Source organism: Leuciscus leuciscus (genome assembly GCF_965113295.1).
Source record: "Leuciscus leuciscus genome assembly, chromosome: 7".
NCBI lineage: Eukaryota > Metazoa > Chordata > Actinopteri > Cypriniformes > Leuciscidae > Leuciscus > Leuciscus leuciscus.
The window spans coordinates 20161052-20187352 of record NC_138731.1 but is presented as its reverse complement, the minus strand read 5'-3'; the positions used below and the strand labels follow the sequence as shown (position 1 = coordinate 20187352).

General features: G+C 37.1%; 2 protein-coding genes across 4 annotated transcripts; both read left to right on the top strand.

Annotated features, from left to right (window-relative positions):
* The first annotated feature begins 589 nt into the window (after positions 1-589).
* On the top strand, positions 590-5748 carry mitd1 (MIT, microtubule interacting and transport, domain containing 1). The gene is made up of 7 exons (XM_082175368.1): positions 590-1128; positions 1203-1304; positions 4413-4549; positions 4659-4745; positions 4822-4934; positions 5033-5093; positions 5231-5748. Exons 1-7 carry the CDS (start codon positions 984-986, stop codon positions 5330-5332), a joined length of 747 nt encoding a protein of 248 aa, XP_082031494.1. The 5' UTR covers positions 590-983; the 3' UTR covers positions 5333-5748.
* Positions 5749-5849: 101 nt separating this feature from the next.
* On the top strand, positions 5850-26033 carry cracdla (cracd like a). Of its 3 annotated transcripts, none has more exons than XM_082175366.1 (11): positions 5850-5944; positions 10260-10424; positions 12862-12933; positions 13047-13176; positions 13962-14097; positions 14254-14415; positions 14798-14992; positions 15776-17231; positions 19076-20055; positions 23581-23662; positions 23779-26033. In XM_082175366.1, exons 3-11 carry the CDS (start codon positions 12876-12878, stop codon positions 23976-23978), a joined length of 3399 nt encoding a protein of 1132 aa, XP_082031492.1. In that variant the 5' UTR covers positions 5850-5944; positions 10260-10424; positions 12862-12875; the 3' UTR covers positions 23979-26033. The 3 variants fall into 3 exon arrangements, with proteins under 3 accessions (XP_082031492.1, XP_082031490.1, XP_082031491.1); XM_082175364.1 differs by having other exon boundaries at positions 23581-23698; XM_082175365.1 differs by lacking the exon at positions 5850-5944 and adding an exon at positions 8847-10162 and having other exon boundaries at positions 23581-23698.
* The last annotated feature ends 268 nt before the right edge of the window (positions 26034-26301 follow it).

The following is a 26301-nucleotide window of genomic DNA, read 5'->3' as shown; positions in this document are numbered from 1 at the left end:
TGGGGTGAATGTCTTATTACACATTAGATTATTGATAACGCTACATTCCTAATTTAAACCATACAGACCATGGCTGAGCTACTACCATAGTACAGTAAAACAACTTCTTACCACATCCAAACCTAAATAAACAGTAGTGAGTTAAATAATCATTTGAAATACACAGCAATAACAGAATAGATGTTTTCTGTTCTTTTGCTAGCATCTTTATTATTGCTCAAACTTATATTCTCCCCAAAATATTTGTGCATTTATTTTTGCTACATTAGTGCTACCTATGCATTCATGTAAATGCATTTGATGTGCTTAAATAGGCTGGTATAATAATGATAACATGAGCATTAGCCTATTTAAATGAAATTTAAATATATCAAGGACATTTTGTGACAAATTAACAAATCTGTGCATTTACTATCATAGTTCCGATATATTTCTGGGCAATAAATTATTGAACGATGCATTGTTATAATTTACAACGTAACTGACTAAACCATGCTATTGACTTTTAATTTTAATATGGACTTTTATTAGTGATCTGCGGTCAACGGAAACGGAAGTTGGTCCCTCAGCATAATAAACACGTAAGTAGGTATTCATATTTTAGTTCCTACGGGAAACGCACAGTATAGTGTCTGATTAAAAACTGATTAGTTCGCTAAGAAAGTTGTTTTCGCGTTCGAGGACAATCGATGCGTCATTATTTTAGTTCGTTTTAATAAGTAAATGTGCTTCCATTGATTTAGTGTAATATTGTATCACGAAAGCCCACAACATTCGAATGTTTTCAAGGTTTTATTTTCTTGGATAGTGTTGACAATGTTGTGCTTCTCATGATTTTTCGAAAGGCATAAAGAAGTGCAGACCTATTTGCTATGACTAACGTACACAATAACATAATTCACATGTAAGAATCACTATCAGCCGGACTGTGTTCTTCAGCACTGCTGCCACTTCTGTTGCTCCAGCCATCACAGAGAGTAGACATGGCTCATGATTTCCTCCCAGGCATGGAGAGCTCTGCTATCTCTGTCCTGAAGAGAGCTGTGGAGCTCGATCACAGCTCACGCTTTCAGGAGGCTCTGGTGTGCTACCAGGAAGGGATCCAGCTCCTGTTGGATGCCCTCAAAGGTATGGAAATGGTAAATGTGCTCTTTTGCTGATGGATTTAAATGTTACTCTGAATATAATCACTGTTTTCCTAGCTGTTAAAGATGACTCAAAGAAGGTCCACTACAGAGAGAAGATCAAGGGCTACATGGACCGAGCGGAACAGATCAAAGACCATGCGAACAAACTGAAAGAGGGTAACGAAAGGAAATTTTAAACTGGGCTCCGGGGACCACAATAGAGTGTTAGTGTCAGTGTTAGGAAAAGTTACTTTTAAAAGTAATGCGTTACAATATTGCATGGGGACATGAGATGAGTCTGCCAATAAACTGGAAAACAAAGTCACTTGATTTACTTGTTTGAAAAAGTAACTCAGATATTCTGTTGAAAATGTAAAAAAACAAACAAATGCATTACTTTACTAGTTACTTGGGGGGGAAAGTAATCTGATTTCATCTCGCGTAATCAACACCAGGGTAGTCTCGAGTAGCCAGACCTTCAGACTGACAGCAGAAGGTTTGGACTCCATAGAGTGGTGTATGACATCACTTTGTAGGCCGACCGGCAGTTATCGTCACGCTGATCAAGATAATTATCACAGATGAACACAACTTTTATGAATTTTGAAGTCTAAGTGCAGTCGCCAGTATTAAAAAACTAAAGGTAGGCTATAAGCGAACTACACCACGGTCCCACAAATTAAACGTCACCATCACTAAGCTTCCGAGTTTCACTAAAACTCTTTCAGTTTTTATTTAAAAACATTTTTCCAGAACGTTTGAGTTAGAATAGTTTATAAGAGCACAGTTATAAGCCAAATGAGCCTGTAAAAGTGGACTGAGTTTACCTGTTCGGCGTGATGACGTTAAATCTCTTCGAAAGCCTCTAGTCCCATTTAGCCACTTGTTAGCAACCGCCTTTTTCAAGACAAGTAACAGCTTAAAAAAATCATGAGTGGGGTAATATTGATGTATTCTGTGTCGTAGAATAAAACGTGAAAGTGTCTTGAGCTTGTGTTCATCACAGACCTTATTTCAGCTATTTAACCAAAACCCCATTAAAAAAACCTGTTGACTTCGGGACGATGGAACCGGAAGTGCTAAAATGCTAACTCGCTTCCGCGTTTTGGCCTACAAAGTGATGTCATGCCTGCACCACTCTATAGCAGCCGTCATTGGCCAAGGACCCCCCAGAGGTTGTCTGACTGACATGTAAAGCAACCAATCACAGTTCGTTTTGTGCCGTGTCATGTTCAGGGGCGTAAAAATGTAACGTCAATGTTCCTACAATAGCAGACCGTCGTAAAAGTCTTGGACGTATTTTGTGAACTTCATATACTTCACTTACTTTTTATTCTTCCATGAGGGGTTTTGTTTCCAGGTGGACCGTTAAAAAAACGCGACACATATTTCTCCTTGAAAATCCTGTAGAATCAGATGAAATGATGACTTTGAAACTCCAGAAAAAAGTTTATATAAAAACTAGGGGTGCACCGATCCGACTTTTTCAGTCCCGATACCGATACCGATGCCTGGGATTTGTGTATCTGTCGATACCCGATACCGATCCGATACTATTGTTGAATTAATAATAAACTGTATACCTTCCACCTTATACCTTCCTTGAAGAGACTAAAGGCACCAGACTTTACTAACTAAACATAACTAAGACAAAATAAAAGATGTATGTAATGTTGAATTCTTATTTAGGCCTATTTAAAAAACAATTGTGCATTCAAATCTAAAATATAATGTAATCAAACTCTTAAATTAAAATAAATAAAATGTAGCCACAAGAAACAAAACAGTGCATTGGTTGAACATACAATAGTAATCAAACAGTAACCAAACATTGTAAACATGTAAAAAATATAAAGTGCAAAGTCCTGCAAACAGGAATTTAAAATGCAACATAGCAGCTGAACCTGAGAATAAACAAATAAAAAGTTGGTCGAACAACAACAACTTGATCACACATAATAATAACCAAACATTGAACATGTAGTGCAGTGTCACACCACCATCACAAACATGACCTGTGAATGCTCACTTAATCAGCAATGGCAAATTTAAATGTCAGTTTTAATGATCAATATGTTTCATATTTTAAAAAATGAAAACAAAAAGAAGCAGGGTTGTTTTATATTTCGTGTTGTTATAAATATATGCAGTAAAGATGATCAATGTACGCGTTTGCCTGAACCATATTTATGTGGCCATTAATATGTTTAAGATTTTTTTAAATGAAAAGAGGCAGAGTGGTGTTTTATAACATATTTCGTTTTATTGTTGGCTAATACATACATAAAGAGATGACCGGAGTAGCCAGAGCGAGCTGAGTGACGCGATCAAGAACGCTGCTGTTCCATTTGCAGAATAACCGGACTTGCCGCCTCTCGTCCTCGGGAGTTCGTTCTCCTGAGTCAAACTTGTCAAGTCCGAACTACCAAGGACGCAAGTCCGAAGTTTGCGTACTTGGTATTGAGAAACGGCCTCTGGCTCGCTCCATGTTGCTTCTAGCATGCGACACACGTGAAGCTAACGAATGACGTAGGTTCTGCTGCGACGACAAAAAAAAAAAAAAAAAAAAAAAAAAAAAAAAAAACCTGGATCGGCCCGTGGATCTGTTATTTTTTCCGATCCCCGATCCAGCTATTTTGTCAGTATCGCGGCCGATATCCGATCCTAATATCGGATCGGTGCACCCCTAATAAAAACTGTAAAGTTGAAATAAAATTTATATAAAAACAGTGTAAAAAGTTTTTGTCTTTTGAAAAGTTTTAGAAAAACAGTGTAAAAATATGTATAAAAATAAAAACATTTGATAAAAATAAATAAATAATACCATTTTAATTGAAATAATTTAATGCCAACTAATACTTAAGAAATATTTAAAATATTAATTTTTCACAGTATAAATTGGGTGTCGAAAATATATAGCTGCCTTTTAAATTTTAGAGTGTGGATGATCATATTTGTGGCTCTGTGGCATCTAATTGATTGAACACCATAGCAACCACCCAGAACACCCTAGCAACCGCATAGCAACCACCCAAAATGCCTTACCAACCACCTAGCAACACCCTAGCTACCACCCAGGATACCCCAGCAACCACCTAGCAAAACCATACTAACCACCCAGAATACCCTAGCAACCACCCAGAACATCTTAGCAACCCACTAGAAAAACCCTAGCAACGGAGTGGCGAGTTTTGCCACTGCAAGCACCACTCACATTTTCTTCAGGAAATGTACATTCTAGTTAACCTTACTGTTAATTTTTCTCATTGTCATCTCATCTGTCAGAGGGCAAATACCATGAGCAGATAAAGATAGCTGACAGTGCCACTGGTTTCAGCTATGAATCCCTCTTTAAACCATACATCAGAGACGCACTGACTGAAGTCTGGGTGGAGGACCCCTATGTACGGCATGTCCATCAGGTAGAGACTACAGTGATGCTCCTAGATTCAGGATTCAGTCGGTAAAATGCTGAGATACTAAATAACTGTATTGCAGAGTGAAACGCATTACAAATGTTTTGCTTTGCAGTTGTATAATTTTCTTCGTTTCTGTGAAATGCTGCTGAAATCTCCGTGTCAAGTAAAGACGATTCACCTTTTGACCTCACTGGATGAGGTAAAGTTTGATCATTTTGTTCATCAGTGGTATTTAAGTTGACATCCATTGGCTTAAAGTTTTTTTTTTTTTTAAGGACCGCTCCGCTCCACAAACCAGTGCCCTGGCAGAAATTAAGCAGTCGCTACAGTGTCAAAATATCTGCCTGGACATTCAGTACTCATCTACTATTCATGACAGGGAGATCAGGTACATCATTCTCATTGACTGTATATCACAGTAAACACACTGGGACATAGTCTCTTAACATTGTCTATATAATGTATATATTCATTTTGTTTCCTCAGGTTTAATAATGGTTGGATAATTAAGATCGGCAGGGGACTCGACTATTTCAAGAAACCAAAGGTACCATCTAAATGAAACCGCTGTAATCTGGTTCATTAAGCATTAATACCTCTGAAATGTTCTCTATTTGTGAGTGCTTGCATAATAGATATATGAAAATATAAAAATGTTCTTTCTTTTTTTTCCTTTTTTTTAAGGGTCGCTTCTCCTTAGGATACTGTGATTATGATTTGAGAGAGTGTCATGAGACCACTGTGGACGTTTTTCATACTAAACACACTAAGAAGACTTCATCTTAAAACGCTTGCCTCTAAAGCTTTTCCACTGTCTGCCATATTTATGGGACTTCATTTCAAATGCAGTCCTCACACACCTACCTGCACGACTGGAAATGTGCCTTTTGCTTTTTAATTATGCGGAAGAACTGTTTTTATTGTCTTTTTTTATAATGTGCTGATATGTATTGCAGGGGAATATACATAGGCTCCTGAGACCTACTTGCTTCGTTACTTTATTCTGGTGTTTTTAAACATTCTACGCACTGATATTGGTGTTTATGATCTGGTGCCTCAGTAATTATTAAGTTCAGTTGTACATAAGTTAATACTGTGTAAAATATGTTCGTCACCAGTATGTGTCCTAAATTTAAAATGTTTTGTAAAGGGCTGTTGTTTTTACTATGCTGATTTCGATTAAATATATATTCTCTACAACAGCAGCGCCATCCTGTGTTTAATAGGTGAACTTTCAGTCATCCTGTAAAAGCGAATGATTCGCCTTATATTTCACCTTGTGCTCAACGTCATGTGTCGCTTGATATGACGGTGTTTTTCCTTCACCGGCTCAGTTAAAGAGCAAGTGAATGCCAGAGATCACATCAACTTCACTTTCTCCATGATTTACGTCAGCATGTGAGTTTACGCTATTATATTTCTATTTCTATTAAGTTTTAGGACAGTATTGTTAGTTGTCGTGTTCATTTTGATTTTAGATATTGTTCCAGTGGTTACTGTTAGTTTTAGTTTAGTTTTTTTATTTTATTGAAACTTACTTAATATCTGCTATTGTGACGTGCACAGCAATTTTACAAACGATAGCCTATACTGTATTTTATGGCTTTTTGAATATCTGTTTAAAGTAATATTTATATGGGCCACTGTATATGGGACATTCAAACTATAAACGCATTGCTGTTTGTGAAGGGATAAGGACTGTTGTTGACTGATGATGTTGGTTTTAATAACTGTAAATCAAAAGCAGAAGGTGTTGTGTTGGAGGCTATTTGTTTGCTTGGACATGTTTGCCTGAGATGCTTCTTTTGCCTGTCATATTCGAATCCATTAGTTACAATGAAACGCGCATGAATTCCCTGCAGGAGGAGATTAAATCTATAATCGCCCTTAATCTCGACTCGATATGTGCTCCTCATCTCAGTTCATGAAAAATATAGAGCGTTGTCTCTAAATAACACTATTCACCTCTCATTGGGACAGACTGGAGTGATGATGATCATGATGGGTGATATATATATATATATAGCCTACATACTGTATATACACGTTTTTGTTGTGTTTTAGTAATGAATTTAGTTGTTTATAAAAAAAATTATGTTATATATGTAAACACTTCTAGCTTATTTTTCTTGGGAAAGTCATGTGCTTAATTGTCATAAAATTGTCACACTGCTACTAATCTTAATAGTGGTAAAAAATATGATTTTGAAGTGAAATTTATTACCATGGACATGTTCTTCAGAGGTTTTGTGAGATTAACCCTGAGGATGATGATTTGACTCATGCCGCATGTGTAAATAATATTATAGATATAAAAAAACAACTTTAAATTATTTGGGAGAGTTTTTTGTCACATGAAAATGTAAATGCAACATTTAAACAAGACAACAATATAATATTCAAAATGTTAACAAAATATAAAACCAATATTTTGACCAATAACATCATTTATAATGAATAAATTGCATAAAATTAAAAACACATGACAACTTGCCGTGACATTCATGAAAAATACCCTAAAATCTTCCTCCTGACTGTTTAATTCAGTTCACTTACCCAACTGCTATTGAATATTTTGGAATTTTAGTTGGAAGACTGAATTCACAAAAAATATTTGAATTTTAGAGATAGGTGTTTGAAACCAACATTCAAAACCTTTGCTGGAGGAAAAAAGCGTTTGTGTGACTGACTAAAAACCTTATAGTTATTTATATAAATACTGTATATACATACATACATACATACATATATATATATATATATATATATATATATATATATATATATATATATATATATATATACAGACACACACATAAAATGTAGGCTAGCACGTACACTAACCAGTGTGCAATGTGCTTTAATTATACAAATATGTACAAAGTATATGTTATATAGAATATTTGCGGCATAGACCACCCTGCTGATTAAGATGAAATGAAAAGTAAAATATAAATTCAAACTGCTATAAATGTCTGAAACAATTTAGCATACAACGGTAATATATTTCCTTGTCCTGCAATAATTGGAGGAAATTAAGTGTCGCTTCAGCAGTAGTAAAATGTTCATGGGAAGATTTGGTTTACATTAAATGAGACATATGTGCAGATTACGTTTGCATCCTCCTCAATATGCATATCTGAATATATAAATGTAAATTGACAGATGGATTATATGAAAGGCCAGACGCATAATGTAGGCTGGCTGAAAGTCACCCAGATGCTGCGCTGACTTTTGTCCAGTAGGAGAAAAGGAGAGGGATTTGTGGCCAACTCTGGATCCTGACACAGATTTATGCCTGTATCTGGGGCAAAGCTGCTCTGTGTTTTGCAGAGTGCCGGATACAAAACGTTCAATCCTCAGAGATAATGGGTAGTTAAATGAGAGTGTCACAATTTTTAGGGTTAAAAAGTCAATGATGGAGACGTACATGCGGATGAGAATAATGGGCCGAGTACTTTTTTTTTTTTTTTTTTTGACAGCCAATTGTCTGTCATTTCTTTATCTCACCTTTTAAACGTTTCAAATAGGTTGTAGCCTACTTTCACAGTTACTTATAGTAACATGCAGGAGGGAGTTGAGAGCTCCTGTCGTTGTCTACACAGTCTGCACAGAAGAAAATGAAGCACATCATCTGCTTAACTCCACTATATCACCTAACTGTACAATTTTAAACATGCTTATGATCTCAGCACTGTAAACCCTAATGCTCAAAATAATTAATTGGTTTGAGTTGGACAAACTTAAATTAAACTAATTAGTTCAGTCAAATGAACTTTTATGAGTATTTAGCACTTTCTTTTTCTTTCAAGTTCACAGAACTGATATATTTTAAGTAAACTGAACTGTTTCATTGTTTTGAGTTTTATGAAATTATTTCTTTTGATTTTGTCAAACTTAAGTGTAACTGAAATGGCTGGGATGTCTATTTCCCAGCATGCTTTGCCGATGGCACTCGAAAGGGAGAGTAAATGGTAAAATTAAGTGTAATAGAATGTTTTTTTGTGCAAGATTAATGTTAAGTGGGAGATTTAGTAGTGATTCATGTTTTGTTATGCTAATTTAGAAGAATTTCTGTTTGGTTTTAGGATAGTTAGCATCATGGTGACAAGTGGTGCATGCAGCTTGATTTGAGAGCAAATAAAACCTTTATATTGCTGTACTCACACAGCAAGTGCTACTGTTAACATGTTAACAAATTAGTATGTTAGCAAACTAGCTTGTTAAACCTAGCTAAGTTTATACTAATAAAATTGTTCACATTGATATTACATGAAAGTATTAAGTTAAATGTATGAATTAGTACAAAATAAAAATCTGCCAGTTCTGCTTACTTAAACTTTGAATTTCTTAACTTAAAAAATTTGAGGCAACTGATTGCATTACATTTTTTGAGTTTTGCCAACTTATTTGGGTTTACAGTGAGCATTACAGATTAGTTCAGATGCTGATAGATTTGTTTAAGCAGTGGTTCTCAACTGAATAGTCTACCCTGATAAATATTATTAATAAAATGCACTAACCACGTTAGGACAGCAAAATAAATAGGCTTACATTTTAAAAGGAAGGATGCTTTCCATATCAAATTCTTGATGTCAAATTCATCTGTCACAAGTAATGCTTATACAATATTTTGCCCCATATTTGTTCCATGTGTTGCATTTACACTACCGTTCAAAACTTGGGGGGTTGGTAAGATTTTTTTTTAATGTTTTTGGAAAAAGTATCTTATCCAAGGCAGCATTAATTAGAAAAAATGAACTCTCTTTATCCTGTATTTTATCAATTCTAATATATTTTATAATGTAATTTATTCCTGTTATGGCAAAGCTAAATTTTCAGCATCTTTACTCCAGTCTTCAGTCACATGACCCATCATAAATCATTCTAATATGCTGATTCGATGCTCGAGAAATATTGCTTACTGTTTTTATCAATTTGAAACAGTTTTGCCGCTTAATTTTTGTGTTGAAACTGTGATACATTTTTGCACGATTCTGTTTAAAAGAACTCTATTTATTTAAAATGGGAATCTTTTGTAACATTATGCATGTTTTTACTGTCACTTTTTGATCAGTCTAATGCGTAAAGGGATTCATTTCTTAAAATAATTGACCTCATACATTTGAATTGTAGTGTATACAGTATAAGCAAACAAATGATATGGTAGTGTATATATATAAACTACCATATCAATTATTTGCTTAGCAACCTTTAAATGGAATTTGACATTGTTTAAATGATTTGCATACAAAAACTGAACTACTCTGACGTGTTGATGCAAATGTATCACACAGCTAGATGACAGTTGTTCGTTGTCTTAGTGATATTTTCAACATTCTCTTATCATTTACAAACACAAGAGGAATATCAGACGTGATGCTCTGGCTACCTGCAGTAGGCCTGACATGTTATGTTAATTTTTGACCAAATAGCTTTCTTATGCTTATTCTAACAGCACACACACTCTCTCTCTTGCTGGTCTAGTGCTGGTGGTGTGTTATGTTGTCTTCATCAGCTCTGCATTCGGCCAGCGCTGCTCCAAAGCTGTTTAGTGTTTTGTAAAGAGCTTAAGCGTGCAGGAAAAGCATGTATTGGAAATGTAACAGTTCGACAGTCAGTGTGTTTCCAACTCCTTATTAACAAACATCGATGCTGCTCTTTGTCAGAGCTTGCTTGTCCTTTACCTCTTCCTTGCTTTCTCTTCTGCCAGTTCCTATCTGGATTTTGCTCTTGGTCCAAGTTCCTCCATCTCTCTTGCATGATTGTGACTGGGGAAGAACTGTCATGGTTCGTAAGGACATGTGTTTCCGTTAAAAACAAGAACAAAAGCTAAATAACACAGAAAAGAGGAAAAAGAAGGATTCTCACTGACAAAGTAAGTATTTTTTTCTTGCTTAATATTATTTAAAGTATTATGCTTTGTTGTCTAGGGCAATCACCAAAATATCATCGTTCATAGCTATTATTCTGAATATAAAATATGAAATACTTAAACAGTAATTTCAAAAGTTTGGTGTCAGTAAGATTTATTTTTTAAAGAAGTTCATATTTTTATTCAGCAAGGGTGCATTACATTGATCAAAAGTGACAGTAAAAACATTTCTTTTGGACTTTCTATTTATCAGTGAATCCTGGAGGGAAAAATGTATTGCAGTTTCCACAGAAATATGAACTGTTTTCAACATTGATAATTAGAAATGTTTCTAATGCACCAGATGAGCATATTAGAATGATTTTTTTGTGTGACATGTGACACTGTATACTGGAGTAATGATGCTGAAAATTCAGCTTTGCCATAATAGAAATACATTACATTTTAATAGAATTACATAAAAGAAAACAGTTATTTTAAATTGTATTAATATTAACATTTTTATCAAATTAATTCAGACTTTTGAGCATAAGAGACTTTTTTCAAAAACATTAAAAATCTTACCCCAAACATTTGAACCAATGTAACAAGGTTAGTTTTTGGTCCCCTTTCTGCCACTGTGAACAGTTTAAGATTATTCTGTAGTTGTAGGATTAGTGCTCAGGGAAATCTAACCGTGATCTCTATGAAATGTCTTCCAGCAAAGCTTATCTTCATATTCCATGTGATCTGGATGCTACTTTTTGATAAGGCAGTGACTGCTTCCACTAAGGAAAAATGGCACAATGTTGACTAGGGGTGGACGATATCAACCACCATATCAGTATCACCTGATATATGTTCATATTTAACGTTATCATTATCGGCCTGATAAGAAAATTTGGCCTGATTATTAAAGTCGATAAATAATAGATTATTTCTTTCAGCTAAGACACTTCAGGTGTACACTGTTCACCATGATGGTTTTGATGAATAGCTTGAAATATGATTGTAATCACTTTTTTTAAAAAGAGGAAAATACAGTTCAGTGCAACATGTCTGTCAAATAGGCTACATAAAATTATAATGAAAACTTGTGGCTTTTAATAGTGAGACTTTTGTTTTTGTAATCAGCCTCGCAAAATGTATATCATATTATATCAGTTATCGGCTTTCAATTAGAAAGAATTACCGGTTATCGTATCGGCCAAAATGTTCATATCGGTGAATCCCTAATTTGAACAATTGATCACATACTGTACATACTGAGTTTTTTATTTATTTTATTTTTTACAAAAGACAGCAGATGTCAGATTAAGGGAAGGACTCGGTGAACTTTGCATGTTTTTTTTTTAATCTGCATTATCAAGGCCAGTGATAAGAAAGGTTTGTTGTCATAATAAATGATACAGACGCACATTGTCCAAAATAAGGACACAGCCTCACACATTTCAGTTAATTTCCATGTGATAAAGACAACTGGTTCCTGGAGGAACTCAGAGTGGTTGGAAATTTTTTTGACATGAAGTGACTGTTTTAATTTTTGCAGCACGGTTTCTAAATACAACTGACTGTTTGACAATGAGGAAAGATTACCATTAACTAAATAAATAATATGAATCTTGCCTGAGTGCTAATGGTAGCGCACATGCCTAAGGTTACTGACCACTGACTTAAAGCAGTATCCTTTTAATAATATGCTTCATGTGAATCATACATTTACTGTTCATTAGTATATACTGTCACATGATCCTTCAGAAATTATTCTAATATATTGATTTGCTGCTGAAGAAACATTATTATTTATTTTAAAAGCAGTTGTGCTGCTTAATATTTTTGTATAAACCGTGATACATGATTTCTAGATGAATAGAAATCTCAAAAGAACAGCATTTATTTGAAATAGAAATGATCTGTAACATTATAAATGTCTTAACTGTGACTTTTGATCAATTTAATGAATCCTTGCTGTATTATTAATTTCTTTAAAATATATATATTAATGATCCCCAGCTTTTGAACAGTGTTCTAAAGTAACACATAATTGTCGGTATAATGCAGATGAAAGCACGAGTCTGGTTACATGGAAAATATGACTGCAAAATAAACCTTTGGTCTCTGTTGGGTTGAGAAAAGCATTCTCTTATCAGATACCTATCGCAGGCAGAGAGAATTTAGCCTCGTTGCCACATCAGAGATATAACGTTTCTCAAGTGTTTCGCATTTCATACTCTTCCACTGTTCTCCTTTGAAGGACAAGTCTCTTAGTTTGTTGTGAATTTAAGAAAAACAGTTAATACTTAATAATTATTAAACTGTAATTTTCTATTCTTTTACCATTCTTGACTAGAACATTTCCTTTGACAATTCCGCTGACGATTTCCCAACCCCTTCTGTATTTCTTTTTCACTCCTCCTCATTCTATCTTATCTGATTTCTGTGTAACTGTCCTCATTAACAGCTGTACCGGTAAAGATGAATGTTCCGGAGGCTTCAGGAGACCCAGAGGGAGAAGGCAGTGATGACTTAACAGGTCAGAAGACTGTTCTAAAAAAGAATAAATCAGCATATGTTTGTCTCTTTTATTTCACCGAGTTTACTGTAATAAAGAAAATAAGATAAAGGGATGATATGTTTGATGTTTAGGAAGGAAAAAGTCTAGGTTAAAGTCTTTTAAGTCACGCCTGTTTGGGAAGATAAGGAGGAAAGAGGAAGACGGTGGATTGAAGCAGAGTCAGTCTGAAAGTGATATCACATGGGGTGTGGAAGATTCAGAGTAAGTGTTCACACTGATTGTCAGCATGACTTAAGAACACTCACATATGCATGGTGTCACTTGATTTGATGATCCCTTGTGTGCTTTTTTATCAATTGTGCATTTGTAGTGTACTTCAAATCTTAAAAGTATGTTTTAAAAAAAATTTTTATGGCAGATAACAGAATATTAATGAAATAAAAGGCCTCTTAAGTGTACTTAAAGATGGTTGACTGTGCACTTTTAAAAGTTTAACTTTAAAATACATTTTAAATCATGGTTTAATATTCTTTTGTTGTGCTTTAAAGAAGTACACTTATTTTGATGTTTACTAACATACTAACACACATGTGATGTACTTTATTTATTTTAACTGTTGTTTTTTATTTGATATTACAATCAAAGTTAATATATTTAAAATGTACTTAACTGCATCATTCGTCATTACAAATGTGTAATTACAAATGTATTTAAATAAATGACATACAAGTTTCAATAGAATGAAATTAAAGTACATTTTAGTTTACCACAAATGCTTGTCAGTACATTATAGGACACTTTAACCATATTTCAAAGACAACAGTAATTATGTAAAAAAGTGCCTACTTTAGTGGGTAAAAAAAAAAAAAAAAAAACCAGAATTGAATTTAAAATACATTTAAATTACAGTATTTAATTTATTTGCAATTAACATGAAATTAAGTGCCAACAAACATTACATTCAGTTCCTACTTAAGTATATTCTTTTAAAATTATATTATTTTCCCAATAAGTATCTGTTTGCTTCTTGCATCTTTTCTTCAAAGCTGCTCCAAAGGCATTCTGGGATCCCGGGCATTTTCACATGACAGCATTTTTCAGGCAGAGCACAGTCATTCAGACACTGAAGCGCTAAGAATTCTGTCTCAAGAGAACATTCATGGCAAAATTCAAGTTCTTCGGGTGAGTACACGCACAACTCGGTAACGTTTGTTCAAGCTTAATTATTGCACACTTTTTAAACTCACATCAATGTGATTGACAGAAATGTTTCAAATAGTTTTTATTAATTTATGAATACAATGAAGTTGAAAGGTCATTTTTTTTTCGGTTGATCAGATGAAACTCCAGCAGCAGAAGATGCATTTAGGCCCTCCCTCCCTTCTGTTGCCCATTAAACGTCGTGAAGACTTAGGTGGAAGTTCAGAAGATGACGGCCTTCCTCGTAGCCCCCCTGAAGTGTCCCGTGGTGAAGGACTATACATCAGCATATCGAACAAGGTGCTTGTACTGTAATATAGCAGCAGTATCCGTATCTTTATTGTGACATAGTGTATTGTAATGTACGTATGTGTGTAAATGGTTATAAATCTGCAAAGCTTTGGCCTTTCTGACTAAACAATCATTGATCAGACATCTGCATAAGTTTGTGATTAAACCTATTATCCATTTTGTGTGGATACCAGTTCTTGTCCTCATTCCAGTCTAAATATGATGTAAACTTCCATGTCATTGTGTTTGCATTTTTATATCCCTCGCCATTTCACCTCTGTGTTGACATTATGCCTGTCATTCATTCATCTATATCATGGCCTAAATGAATGATTTATTTGGTCTAAAGTATTATCTAATGTTTCATTGTGTGCTTCTCTTCCCCTTCCAGGCCTCTTCACAGCCTCTCTCTCCTCGTCCTATCAGCCCTGCACCCCTTTCCCCACTTGCCCCTGGCTCAGGGGTGGACTTCAGCACCCCTCCACAGTTCACTTCCCTCCTGGACAACTCTGCTGCCCGTCACCGTATGTCCCTCAAACCTAAGAACCAAAGGGCCAGTGCCAAGAACAAGAGGGTAATCACTACAGTGAGTATTTTTCATGGCCCTTTCTAAACCAATTATCTATTTCTATAAAGCGCTGCTGCAGTGATGATGTATTTTTGCAGGCATCGCCCTGGTTCCCTTGACAAAAACCAACATGATTTTTCCATTGATTTTTTAAATTATTGTAGAAAATAAGCTCTTTGATCAGCAAAGGTTTATGATTCTCACACATTTTGTTCGTAACAATAATCTTCACTAATGAACACCACTTTTACACAGATTTTTTAAGCCTAAATGTAATCGGCAGAATTAAAAAGCTAAAGTTAGGAAATAAACAAACTACACCACTGTCACACGACTTGTCACACTACTAAGCTTCAGACAAGTCTTTCGATCATTATTTAAAAAGTTGTAACGTTTGAGTTAAAATAGTTCGCAAGAGATTGATTATAAACACAACTAGGTTCAGGTTGTAAAAGCCATCACAACGTTTAATGTGCCCGACAACCTGTTTAACATCTTACTAGCCACTTGTTAGCAACCGCATTTTTCAAGACATTTTTTTGAAAACTTAAAAAATTCACGACTAGTATCTTTTGTCAGAGAACAAAACTTGAACATACCACAAGCTTGTGTTAAACACAGACCTTATCCAAAAACCCATGGATGATGGAACCAGAAGTGCAAAAATACTTACAGCACTAATGGGTTTTGAAAAAAAATGAAATTTTCATCTTTTTCTTTTCCATAGAACAGGTAATATTTAATAGATTTTCCTAAAGATATTTACCAATTGTTTCCTCTCACCCTGTATTTCCTATGCAGACTGGAAGCAGAGCACGATCTGAGAGTTTGAACAATCTGGACTGTTCATTGACTACGAGGGAGGAAGAGGAAGGGCTGGCTCTCGTAAAAGAAATACCTCGAGCTCACTCTTATTCCTCTCAGGTCTTGCGCCCAGGAGGGAAGTTTACGGCTTCACAAATCAAGAGTTTTCCAGTTTCACCTTTAATGTCTCTGCAGACTGCTGGAGATAGTAGACAAGTTTCTGCTGAGCCTGAGCTTGAGAGAAAAATCCTGTCCACATCACCTCCGAGCCCTAGCCTAAGAGATATGACTCCAGTTGAGTCACCAGTAGCCAAACTGCCAATCCCAGTGGTGCCAATTGATAGAAAGGGAAAAGGAGAAGAAAGTGAGATTCTCAATAGCTCCAAACTTCTCAAGAACAGCCAAAGTAACCTTGTGTCAACTGTAAGCCCAACTGTAAGGCCAAATGTGAGTACCACACCAGAACCGAGTCTTGTGAAAGATGAGAAGTCTATGCTAATACAAAACAAGATGGACACATTGAGCAAATATAGTGTTCAGAATGCAGTAAATATAGAAAATCGTCTGGCCTCCACTTATGCTCCAGGCAACGTGTTTTATGGAGTAAATCTTAGACCATCATCTTTGAGGCGAACTGTACCATCTACAGAGGAAAAACAAGAGTCCAAGGCTCTTCAGCCAGTCAGCACAGTGTCGGCTGTTAGTCAGGAAGATCACTCTCAAACAGAATCCATAAAGCGCCAGAGAACTGTGTCTGGATCATTCCAGTTCAGTGTCTCCTCAGAAAAGAATCAAGAGCGGCCGAGGACTGCAAGCTTCACTGGAGTAGTTGGGCAAGCTGGACTGAAAAAAGAAGCTACTGAACCTACTAAACCTTCTTTAAATTTCAAGATAGAGCGGAAGGTAAGTTCACAAGTTGAGAAAAAAATTAAAGACCCATATCCTAACTTACCACCAGCATCAAAGAAGGAAGACAAAACAGACTTTGATCCAGTAATACCAATAAAAGAGGAGAGTCAGGACAACAAGATACAGGAGATTGGTGTGGAGGCTACTGAGGAAGAAGTAGAGGAGTTGGCAAAAGAGGCATTTGAGGATGTGATGGAAGACATGACGGCGGGAATAGAGAGGGAGACTACAAATGCATTTGGAGTGCAGCTTCGCTCTACCTCTCTTTCGCTAAAATTTCGTTTAGACAAAGCTCAATCAGAAGACAAAGCAAAATGCCACAGTGTTGAAGTCAATTTGCTGACTCCACCTCTGGCCTCACAGTCTGATTCAACCAGCTACATAAAAGATGAAGATCAACACACCAGCCTGGGGTCTATAAGACTCCATGCTAAACTCAAAGACCCTTTTCTCCAAACCGATGAGTCCTCAACCTCAGTTCAGTCCTCCAGTTCACCACCCAGGGGTTTCTGTAGAGAGAGAGCTGGCTTTCTCAGACATGCTGGTGAGTTTCTTTTTGTGGTTTCCCATGGTGCTTGAAGATTAATCCTCTGAACTACTTAGTTTGCAATTACAACAAATGTGAACAGCTACATATCTTATGAGGATGATGTTCCAGGTCATACCAGGAATCAGTCGGTGTGCTTGTCTGAGTCAAAGCATTTAGAAAGCTGCTTTGTTCAAATGTTTAACTGTGCCCATCTGACTCTGTCTGTAATTACACTGATAGTGGTTACTCAACTGAGTAAACAAATGGCAGATTGTGCTCATACATCTATGTTCAAGTTATACCTCTTCTGATCAAACTGACAAATGACTTTACTAAATCATTAAACCAATAAAGTCTGTATTATCTTTATTCCTTATTAATGATTAGTCAATTTTAGTATTATTCAAAAAGAGTAGCGATAAGCAGAACAGAACAGTGAGTAGGGATACATGATTATTACAAAAATAACTAGGGAATCGTAAATAATTTAAGGATTCTGGTCCTTATTCTTTCTTTTGAATAGACTCTGAAATTATGTTGGCATAAGTGGAATTGCATTGGGATGGTTTAAATCATATTTATCTGACCATTATCAGCACTAAATGAAGAAATGTCAAATATATCTCAAGTTCTGTAAGGAATACCGCAAGGCTCAGTACTAGGACCGTTGCTTTTCACCCTGTACATGCTACCCTAAGGAGATATCATTATGAGGCATGGCATTATGACAAAACTTACCAATTCACAAAATTAACGGAATGCACAATTTGAATCATTAACTACACTGAAACATATCAGCTCATAAGAGTCCTTATTTTTGCAGTCAGGATACACTAATGGTCACATCAATGGAAGTGGGTATGTGTGAAAACCATTTATGGAACCTAATGTTGTTGGATATAGTATTTTTTTTTTTTAAGTCGGCATGAAATGGGAATTATAATAGAGTGGTGCAGGTATGACGTTACTTTGTAGGCCAACTGGCAGTTAGCATCACACTGGTTCCCAGGACGAAAACCCAAAAGGAATTCCCATAGGCTTTTGGATCATCGCTAAAAAAAGCTCTGTGATCAACAAAAGTTTATGATACTTGCACGTTTTGTCCATCAAGATAATTTGCACAGATGAACATAACTTTTATGAATTTTGAAGCCTAAATGCAGTAAAAAACTACCCCACGGTCGCACAAATTAAACATCACCATCACTAAACTACCGACAACTATTTCAGTCTTTATCTAAAAACATTTTCCCAGAACGTTTGAGTTAGAATAGTTTATAAGAGCACAATTATAAGCCAAATTAGCCTGTAAAAGCAGACTGAGTTTACCTGTTCAGTGTAATGACGTTTAATGTCCCCGACAGCCTCTGTAGTCCCATTTAGCCACTTGTTAGCAACTGCCTTTTTCAAGAGACGTAACAGCTTAAAAAAATCTCGAGTGGGGTAATATTGATGTATTTTATGTCGTAGAATAAAATGTGAAAGTGTCTTGAGCTTGTGTTCACCTCAGACCTTATTTCAGCCATTTAACCAAAACCCCATTAAAAAAACTCATTGACTACAGGATGATGGAACCGGAAGTGCTAAAATGCTAACTCGCTTCCGCGTTTTGGCCTACAAAGTGATGTCATACCTGCACCACTCTATAGTCTCTCCTTGTGTATATTCAAATTAAACAATAAAAAATAAAATGGGATGCACCTATAGAATCTTTAGCTTTGTTTGAGAGTCTTACCTAATTTAACATTCACCCATGTTACCCATTTTGGTTAGATCACCTCTTTCCATGCAAATGGGTGGTTTCGACTGAAATAAGCTGCATGGCATTCTGATAAATAGATATTCTAATGTATTTTCAGAACCTCCTCAGCCCTTACCATCAGCCAGCAAAGACACTAAGATTGTACCTTCACCCCCGAAAGAAGGTACAGTCCTGCCTCGAGAAGAGACTACAGCAGTGTCCTCTCAGGAGAACACACCAACATCTACAGCTTCAGAGGTGTCCTGGATGGAGATGGCCAGAGAGAAGACCAGAAGTCTGCAACAGCTTTTTACCAGTAGACTGCCTGAGTTTCCTAGCTTGCAATCACGACCAACAACCTTGACCACAACACAACCACAAATGCAAACATCCACTTCACCAATTCAAGCCAATCCAAGAATCGCTCAGAACATTACAAGCCAGCCGACAGCTACACAACCTCCTTTGAGACCTACAGAAACAAAACAACTGCCATCTGCACAGCCAGCTGGAAGATCCACACAATCTACCACACAGTTCACTCCAAAGCAACCTCAGACTACAGCATCAACAAGCCAAACTTCAGCAAATTCAACTCAGACAACCACTAGTCAATCTCAAATAGAAAGTACCAGAGAAGTCCAGTTTCAGTCCAAAACTCAAATTTGTAATTCAACAACAAAAACAACTCAGTCTACAGTTACATGTACATCAAACGTACAATCTACCACTCAAGCCGTACTCACGGCATGTGCACAAGCATGTGCACCACAGTCATCACCACTGCGAGCAGCATCACAGACCCCCACACAGGCTATACTGCGTCCCACACCTCCCCCAGGTTACCCATATTTGTCGTCAAGCCCAAAGTTAACATCCCACCTAGTCTCCCAACAGTCTGCCAATACTGTGTCAAAGGATCAGCCTCAGAATGAGGGGGGAGAGCCCACCGTAATCTCAGGGAAAGCTGAGAGGGCGTCTGTGCCTCAAGGCAAGGGGACCGGGCTCGAGGATGGCAGACCAGTGTGGGCAGCAGGATTAGGAAACAAGACCTTGCTGGTGCAGCGCTGGGAGACTCAAACAACTGTTGCAACCAAGGTATCATATACAGTATTATGCTATCTCCAAACACACTCGATTTCTTCAGTCATATATAAGCCAGAGAGTAAACTGATTCAGTCACGTAGCCTACATTGGTTTCACATGATGGAAACATGTTATCTCTACTCACATTCTTCAAGTAAGATGAATCAACTTTATTGAATAAGTGTTATTTCGCCTATCTAAAATTACCTAATTCATTATTAATAATGCACACCTTATCTATTATTAGTAATAATACACGTGATTATCATGGGCGCAAAAAACAAGACATTTAACTGAAAAATGAAGAAAAAAAATGGTGTGACTAGAGTTTAAACTGCTGAATTTGAACTAAAAAAGTGGTCCTATCACTTAGACATTTTTCACGTAAGCCCCATGGATGGTATTGTATCTTACTCTTATGCTAGAAACGAATAAAAATAACTGCAGCAACAACAAAGAACCCCTTTTCCCCCAGCGCTGTACAAGGTTGACTGAATTTTGACTGCCCTTTTCACATGAGTAGACATCACTCGCAGTCTGTCTCCTGGTTTTAACACAGATGGCTTCGTCGCACATTTGATGTGAGTGTATGTTTTGACTTGAGACTGGCGGGCGTGGACACGAGCTTGCACTGTAGCATCAGTAGAGGGCCCAGTGTGTAGAATGTGTAAGGTTGTTCTCAGTTTGCATCCAAGGAAGAGTTCACTGGGAGCAACACCTGTGGTGGCATTAGGTGAAGAAGTTTTCCAGGGCTTAAGGCCCTTGCACAGTCCGAAATTCGCGTCCGAAATTTTTGCACGTTAAAAAATAAATACGACCTCACGTTATGTCAATCACACTTGCACACTGCCTCCGAAACTTTCGTCCGTCAAAAAAAAATCGGATCGGGTTCGATTTTCTGCGTTTTTTGCATTCGTAACAAGCATTTGAATGGTGTTTTGACAATTTAGAGCCACAGAATGACGAATACGAAAAAACGCATGTGAAAATTTCGGATTCAGTGTGCAAGGACCTTTACCCTCCAAGCTTGCCGTTTAAACACAATATTTCAGGACAAGGTTCATGCGCTCCACAGCCTTATTAGCTTGAGGAAAGTAGAGGGAGGCACGAACATGTTTTATATTCCTGTTTGCAAGAAAATAATCAGCAAAGGCAAGGGATGTAAATTGTACACAATTGTCAGTCACAATATCCATAGGGTTGCCAAAATGGCTAAATGTTATAGCAAGAAAGTCAGTGACAGTATCAGTAGTTACATTGCTGGTAAACACTATTTCTGGCCACTTGCTGTGATAGTCAACTAAAGTGAGTGTATACCTGCAAACCCAGGTCCCTAACTCGAATAGGCCGACAATGTCTAGTCCAAACTTTTCCCATGGATACAGGGATATGGGCACCACCAAGCAGTATGGACCTCTAAAACCAGGTTGTCTGGTACTGCAAGTTCATCCCTGACATGAAAGTATAATGCCAGCTCAGGTGGAAGGTTTTTCTTGTTTTTAGGCCAGCCTGTAAGTAGTTGCTACCATAGTGCTGTTAGTTCAGGGCCACCATATCAGGTGTGCCACCATATCAGGTTTGATGGCAGACTCAGAACCCTCACAGGCGAGGCGGGCAAGGGTAGGCGTGAGAGGCAGTCTGCTGTGACATTTTCAGATCCTGGTGTGTACAACACTTCATAGTTGAAGCAGAGCAGAAGTGCGGACCATGGCCCTGTCCCAAATGGCACACTTTAATATGCACTTTCGGTCTTGTGGACTTACAATGGCTGCCGCGTGCGCATGTCCGTGAAGTATATGAGTCCATAGGATGTCCCATTTGTCATTTTAGGTTTCAGAACTTCTTCCCCACAATCAAAGCGGCATAACGTCACGAAAGTGCGGACTCATAAGAAGACCGCAAGTGTTTAGGGTGCCATTTGGGACAGGGCCCATCTCGTAATGCGCATTCCAGCACGACCCATACCTTTAGATACCAACAGAGTAGTTAGCGCTTGATGGTCCGTAAGAAGGGTGAACCTATGGCATCACCAAAAAGTTTGCCACCGCTCCACAGCCCAGATGTAGGCTGGAGTTTCTTTCTCTACTGTGGCATACTTCCGCTCTGCTGCTGTGAGAGAGCTGGGCGTGAATGCTATGGTACCTCAGAACCCTTAGCATCAATCTGCGCTACCACAGCCCCTATTCCATAGTCTGAGGCATCACAGGTTACTTAAGTATGAAGTGCCAGATCAAAGATTGGCAGAGCTGGGTTGTTCACAATGAGCTACTTCAATTTCTCAAAGCTTTTCTGTGCGTCCATTACTTGACTTTCTTTAAGCATGCTCTCAGTGGCTTCACCTCTAAAGAGTAGTTTGGCACCAACTGCAAATACCAGGATGCCAGTCCTAAGAATGAGCGTAATTTGGCTGGATCTGTGGGGGCTGGTGCTATCCTAGCCTGAATGTGACAGTGGTTGGGTAGCACCTTGTGCAGTAAGAGTGTGTACCAAGTAAGGAAGGCTTGTGCAACTGAACTTGCATTTCGCTTGATTCAATGTGAGACCTGCATGCCATTGTGCTGTTAAAACAGCCTGCAGGTTGTGATCATGCTGGGATGCACTGTGTCCATACACAATCACATCATCCAGGTAGTTCTGGACTCCATCGAGTCCTTTCAGCATTGTATGATTTTTTGAAAAGCTGCCAGTGCCAAGGCCAAGGCGACACCCACGTGCTCGATGATGCCTGTAAATGGTGTAGTTCTCTGGAAACTGAATTTCTAGCTGATAAGGGAAGGCTGTACAGGCTGTGCTGACTCTCTTATTTTTACCTGATGGACAAAGCACTTGCTGCAGGGCAATTTTGAGCATTGGCAAAGTGAGAGCTAGACCCACAACGGAAGCAACTACGATTGGACTGTGCAGTAGACAGTGATTGTGTTTTGCTCGCTGATTTTCTGTGGTATTTCCGATTACGTTGTGGTGCACCACGCTGAGCAGGTTTAATCTTGTACACATCCTGCCGCAGCGTACTCCACAGCGATCTCTGTTGACCGGCTAACAGCATTGTGTTCTTCACTGTTAACTGTAACTGTAGCAAGAGTTGCTTGCAAATGCGTGCTGAGGATGCTTTCTCCTCTTATTGATCCCGTATCATCTCGTCAGTACGATCGCTGAATGAGCGCATTGCCTGAATTGTGTTGTCTGAATATTGCCTTTGACTACAACATTCCTAGCAGGCTGAAAATGTTCCTCTAATGCTTTGAAAGCATCGGCAACAGTCTGACCTGTAGAATGTAGACCTACCAGCATGTAGAAAACATTCAACCCCTCAGCTCCCAGGCACTGTAGAAGAAGAGAATGTTTCCTCTCCTCCGGCCAATGATTTCCAGTTGCATCGATGGCGACAAGATCATTTTCAAACCTCTCTCGCCAAGTATGAATCTGTTACGAGGACGGACCCGGGCATGGCAAAAACAAATATCACAATATCTAGTACAGTTGTGTATATTCTGTTTTGTGAATAGTTTCAGATTTCCTTTTTACTTATTTCGATAGACTGGTGAGCAGAAAGCCACATCAGAGTCCCGAAGCCCATCTCAATCAACAATTCCTCTCAGACCGATCTCAAAAGACTCAGGTACAAGCACAGGATTCGACCCAAGTATGCCAATGCGTAAGTGTCAGATACATTATGAGTTTTACATGATTGCTACAATTCAGTTATATGCTCATACTTGGTGTTGATATTTCTAGAAGCATCAGTCTCTTCTGTTCCCATGAGGCAAACAGACAGAGAGGATAAATGGCAGCAGGAACCAGTGCCACAATCATCATCACCTTCATCGTCTCCATCATCATCTCCTCTGCAGTCTGTTCGTGACAGTGCCCAACCATCCTGGATGGAGCTGGCCAAGAGGAAATCCATGGCATGGAGTGATAAGACTATGGACTAAACAAAAAAACATGGAGGAAGAGTTTACAAGTGCAAGGTTGAGTCTGTGTATACAGTTAAAAAAGAGGATCTGAGGACATTTTCATACTGTAATTGAATCCAAAGAATTGTACTCAAGTTATTGGTTTGATGATGTTAAGCAGTGTGGTCTTGATGAACCACTACTGGTTTTGTAAATTCTGAAGGAAAACTTGAACATTCAGCAGTCATTCATCTTAATACTGTCTGCCTTCTAAAACCTTCTCTTGTGAGCTGCTTGCATTCTCTCCATGTGAAGTATGAATGTATGCACATAAAATAGGTACCAACATTTTGGTAATGAAACAAAATAAAAGGGAGAAGTATACTGTGAGCTATGAAGCCACATTCTCTTGCAACACTGGTTAACATCTACTGGTTAACAGCACAACAGAACACAGTGAATGTAGATCAGAGGTGGACAGAGGAAATGAGAAAAACAAATTCAGGTTCAGACTCAAGCAAAAGCACCCTGAGTGCTCATGAATAGAAAAGGACGGGATGTTTTAATCACTCACACGTGTGCAGACACACATACATGTACAACTATAGAATTGTCTCCCATGTGATATGTTGCTCATTGTTTCTCAGGTTTAACCATTGTTTTCTTGTGAAAATGTTGTTTGAGTATTAATTTATTGATTATTTCCTTTCCAATTACAAATTTTATTTATTTCCATGAATTCCATCCAATAGTTTGTATATGTATTGTGACATTGTATCACCTGTTAATTTTCGGACACCTATTAGATGTCTGTTATTTTATGTTAAATGTTCAATTATGTGGCTGTAAAGAATAAATCAAATTACAACTAAGCTTCTTAAGCCAATAAATTCAACGTACTAAAGTGACTTGTGATTTGTAGTCTATCATAAAATCTATATAAACACAACAAAATAAATATTTTTTTTAAATAAAAATGAATATGGGATCTACTTTAAGAGACACTTTCAGGATTTTTCATTTCTGTTTTTTATAATTACCACATTTGAAATGGAAAATTACCAAACTATGGATACCATGGTAATTTTTTTGTATTAACTGAATACATTCAATACAAAAAGAATATATTTTATTTAAATTCTATATATTTAGTGATGTTAATATTGACTTTTATACCAAATATAAAATGTATAACAAATATGCCAAATTACCACCATAATACCACAGTTGGAATGGCAAATTACCGAATGATGTATACCGGTACTTTTTGTATTGAACGAATACAATCGAAAATAAATTATTTGTTTCCTTTTTTTGTTCTTTATTTGTTTTGTTTTTTTGTGCAATCAACATTGACTTTTAAAAATAATTATGGAATATAACAAAATTTTGGATAGACCGCATACATTTGGAAACGATAATATACAGTGCTGGTCAGAATTATTTATATGGTCAGATGAAACAATTTAATTTTTGCTTTTTTGGCAGCAAACATTTAAGATGGGTTTGGTGCATAAACAAGTACCCCATGTGTAAAATGAAATACTCTGCTGTATCTTTAATGCTGTGGGCCTAATTTTCTGCCAGAGGTCCTGGACATCTTGTTCAGATACATCAGATCATGGATTCGATCAAATACCAACAGATAAAAAATCAAAACCTGACAACCTCTGCTAGAAATATTATAATGGGCCATGCTTGGATCTTCCAACAGGACAGTGATCCAAAAACAAACATCAAAACAAAAATGTGTCACTGAGCACAAAACCAAGCATCTGCAATGGCCATCCCAGTCCCTGACCTGAACCCTATAGAAAATGAGTGGGCGGAACTGAAGAGAAGAAGTGCCAACATGGATCTGGGAATCTGAAGGATCTGGAGAGATTCTGTATGGAGGAATGGTCTCTGATCTCTTGTCAGGTGTTCTCCAAACTCATCAGGCATTATAGGAGAAGACTCAGAGCTGTTATCTTGGAAAAAGGAGGTTGCAAAAAGTATTTAATAAAAGGGGGCAAATAATTGTTCCCAATGTGTTTTGGACAAAAACATTTATTTAATAATGTGATTTCCCCCCCCACTTTCAATTATTTTACTTCAATAGAAGGTTAGATTTTTGAATAAAAAAAAATATATAAAAATAATAAAAATAATAATATATATATATATATATATATATATATATATATATATATATATATATATATATATACATATATATCAAAAGGATTAACAATGCAGATTTATTTTTTACAGACATCTTTGATCATATTTACCAAAGGGGCAAATAATTCTGACCAGCACTGTTACGTGATATACAGGTGCAGTTCTCAGGCGGTCCAGGTGATGCCGCTGTTTCAAACGC

What these genes read in the sequence shown, in the direction of transcription:
- mitd1 (XM_082175368.1), top strand. Translation starts at nt 984, where the DNA reads ATGGCTCATGATTTCCTCCCAGGCATGGAGAGCTCTGCTATCTCTGTC. An exon ending in CCTGTTGGATGCCCTCAAAG is followed by an intron (nt 1,129 to 1,202) that starts GTATGGAAATGG and finishes CTGTTTTCCTAG; the next exon opens with CTGTTAAAGATGACTCAAAG. An exon ending in ACTATTTCAAGAAACCAAAG is followed by an intron (nt 5,094 to 5,230) that starts GTACCATCTAAA and finishes CTTTTTTTTAAG; the next exon opens with GGTCGCTTCTCCTTAGGATA.
- cracdla (XM_082175364.1), top strand. Translation starts at nt 12,876, where the DNA reads ATGAATGTTCCGGAGGCTTCAGGAGACCCAGAGGGAGAAGGCAGTGAT. An exon ending in AGGCAGTGATGACTTAACAG is followed by an intron (nt 12,934 to 13,046) that starts GTCAGAAGACTG and finishes TTTGATGTTTAG; the next exon opens with GAAGGAAAAAGTCTAGGTTA. An exon ending in TGGCTTTCTCAGACATGCTG is followed by an intron (nt 17,232 to 19,075) that starts GTGAGTTTCTTT and finishes ATGTATTTTCAG; the next exon opens with AACCTCCTCAGCCCTTACCA.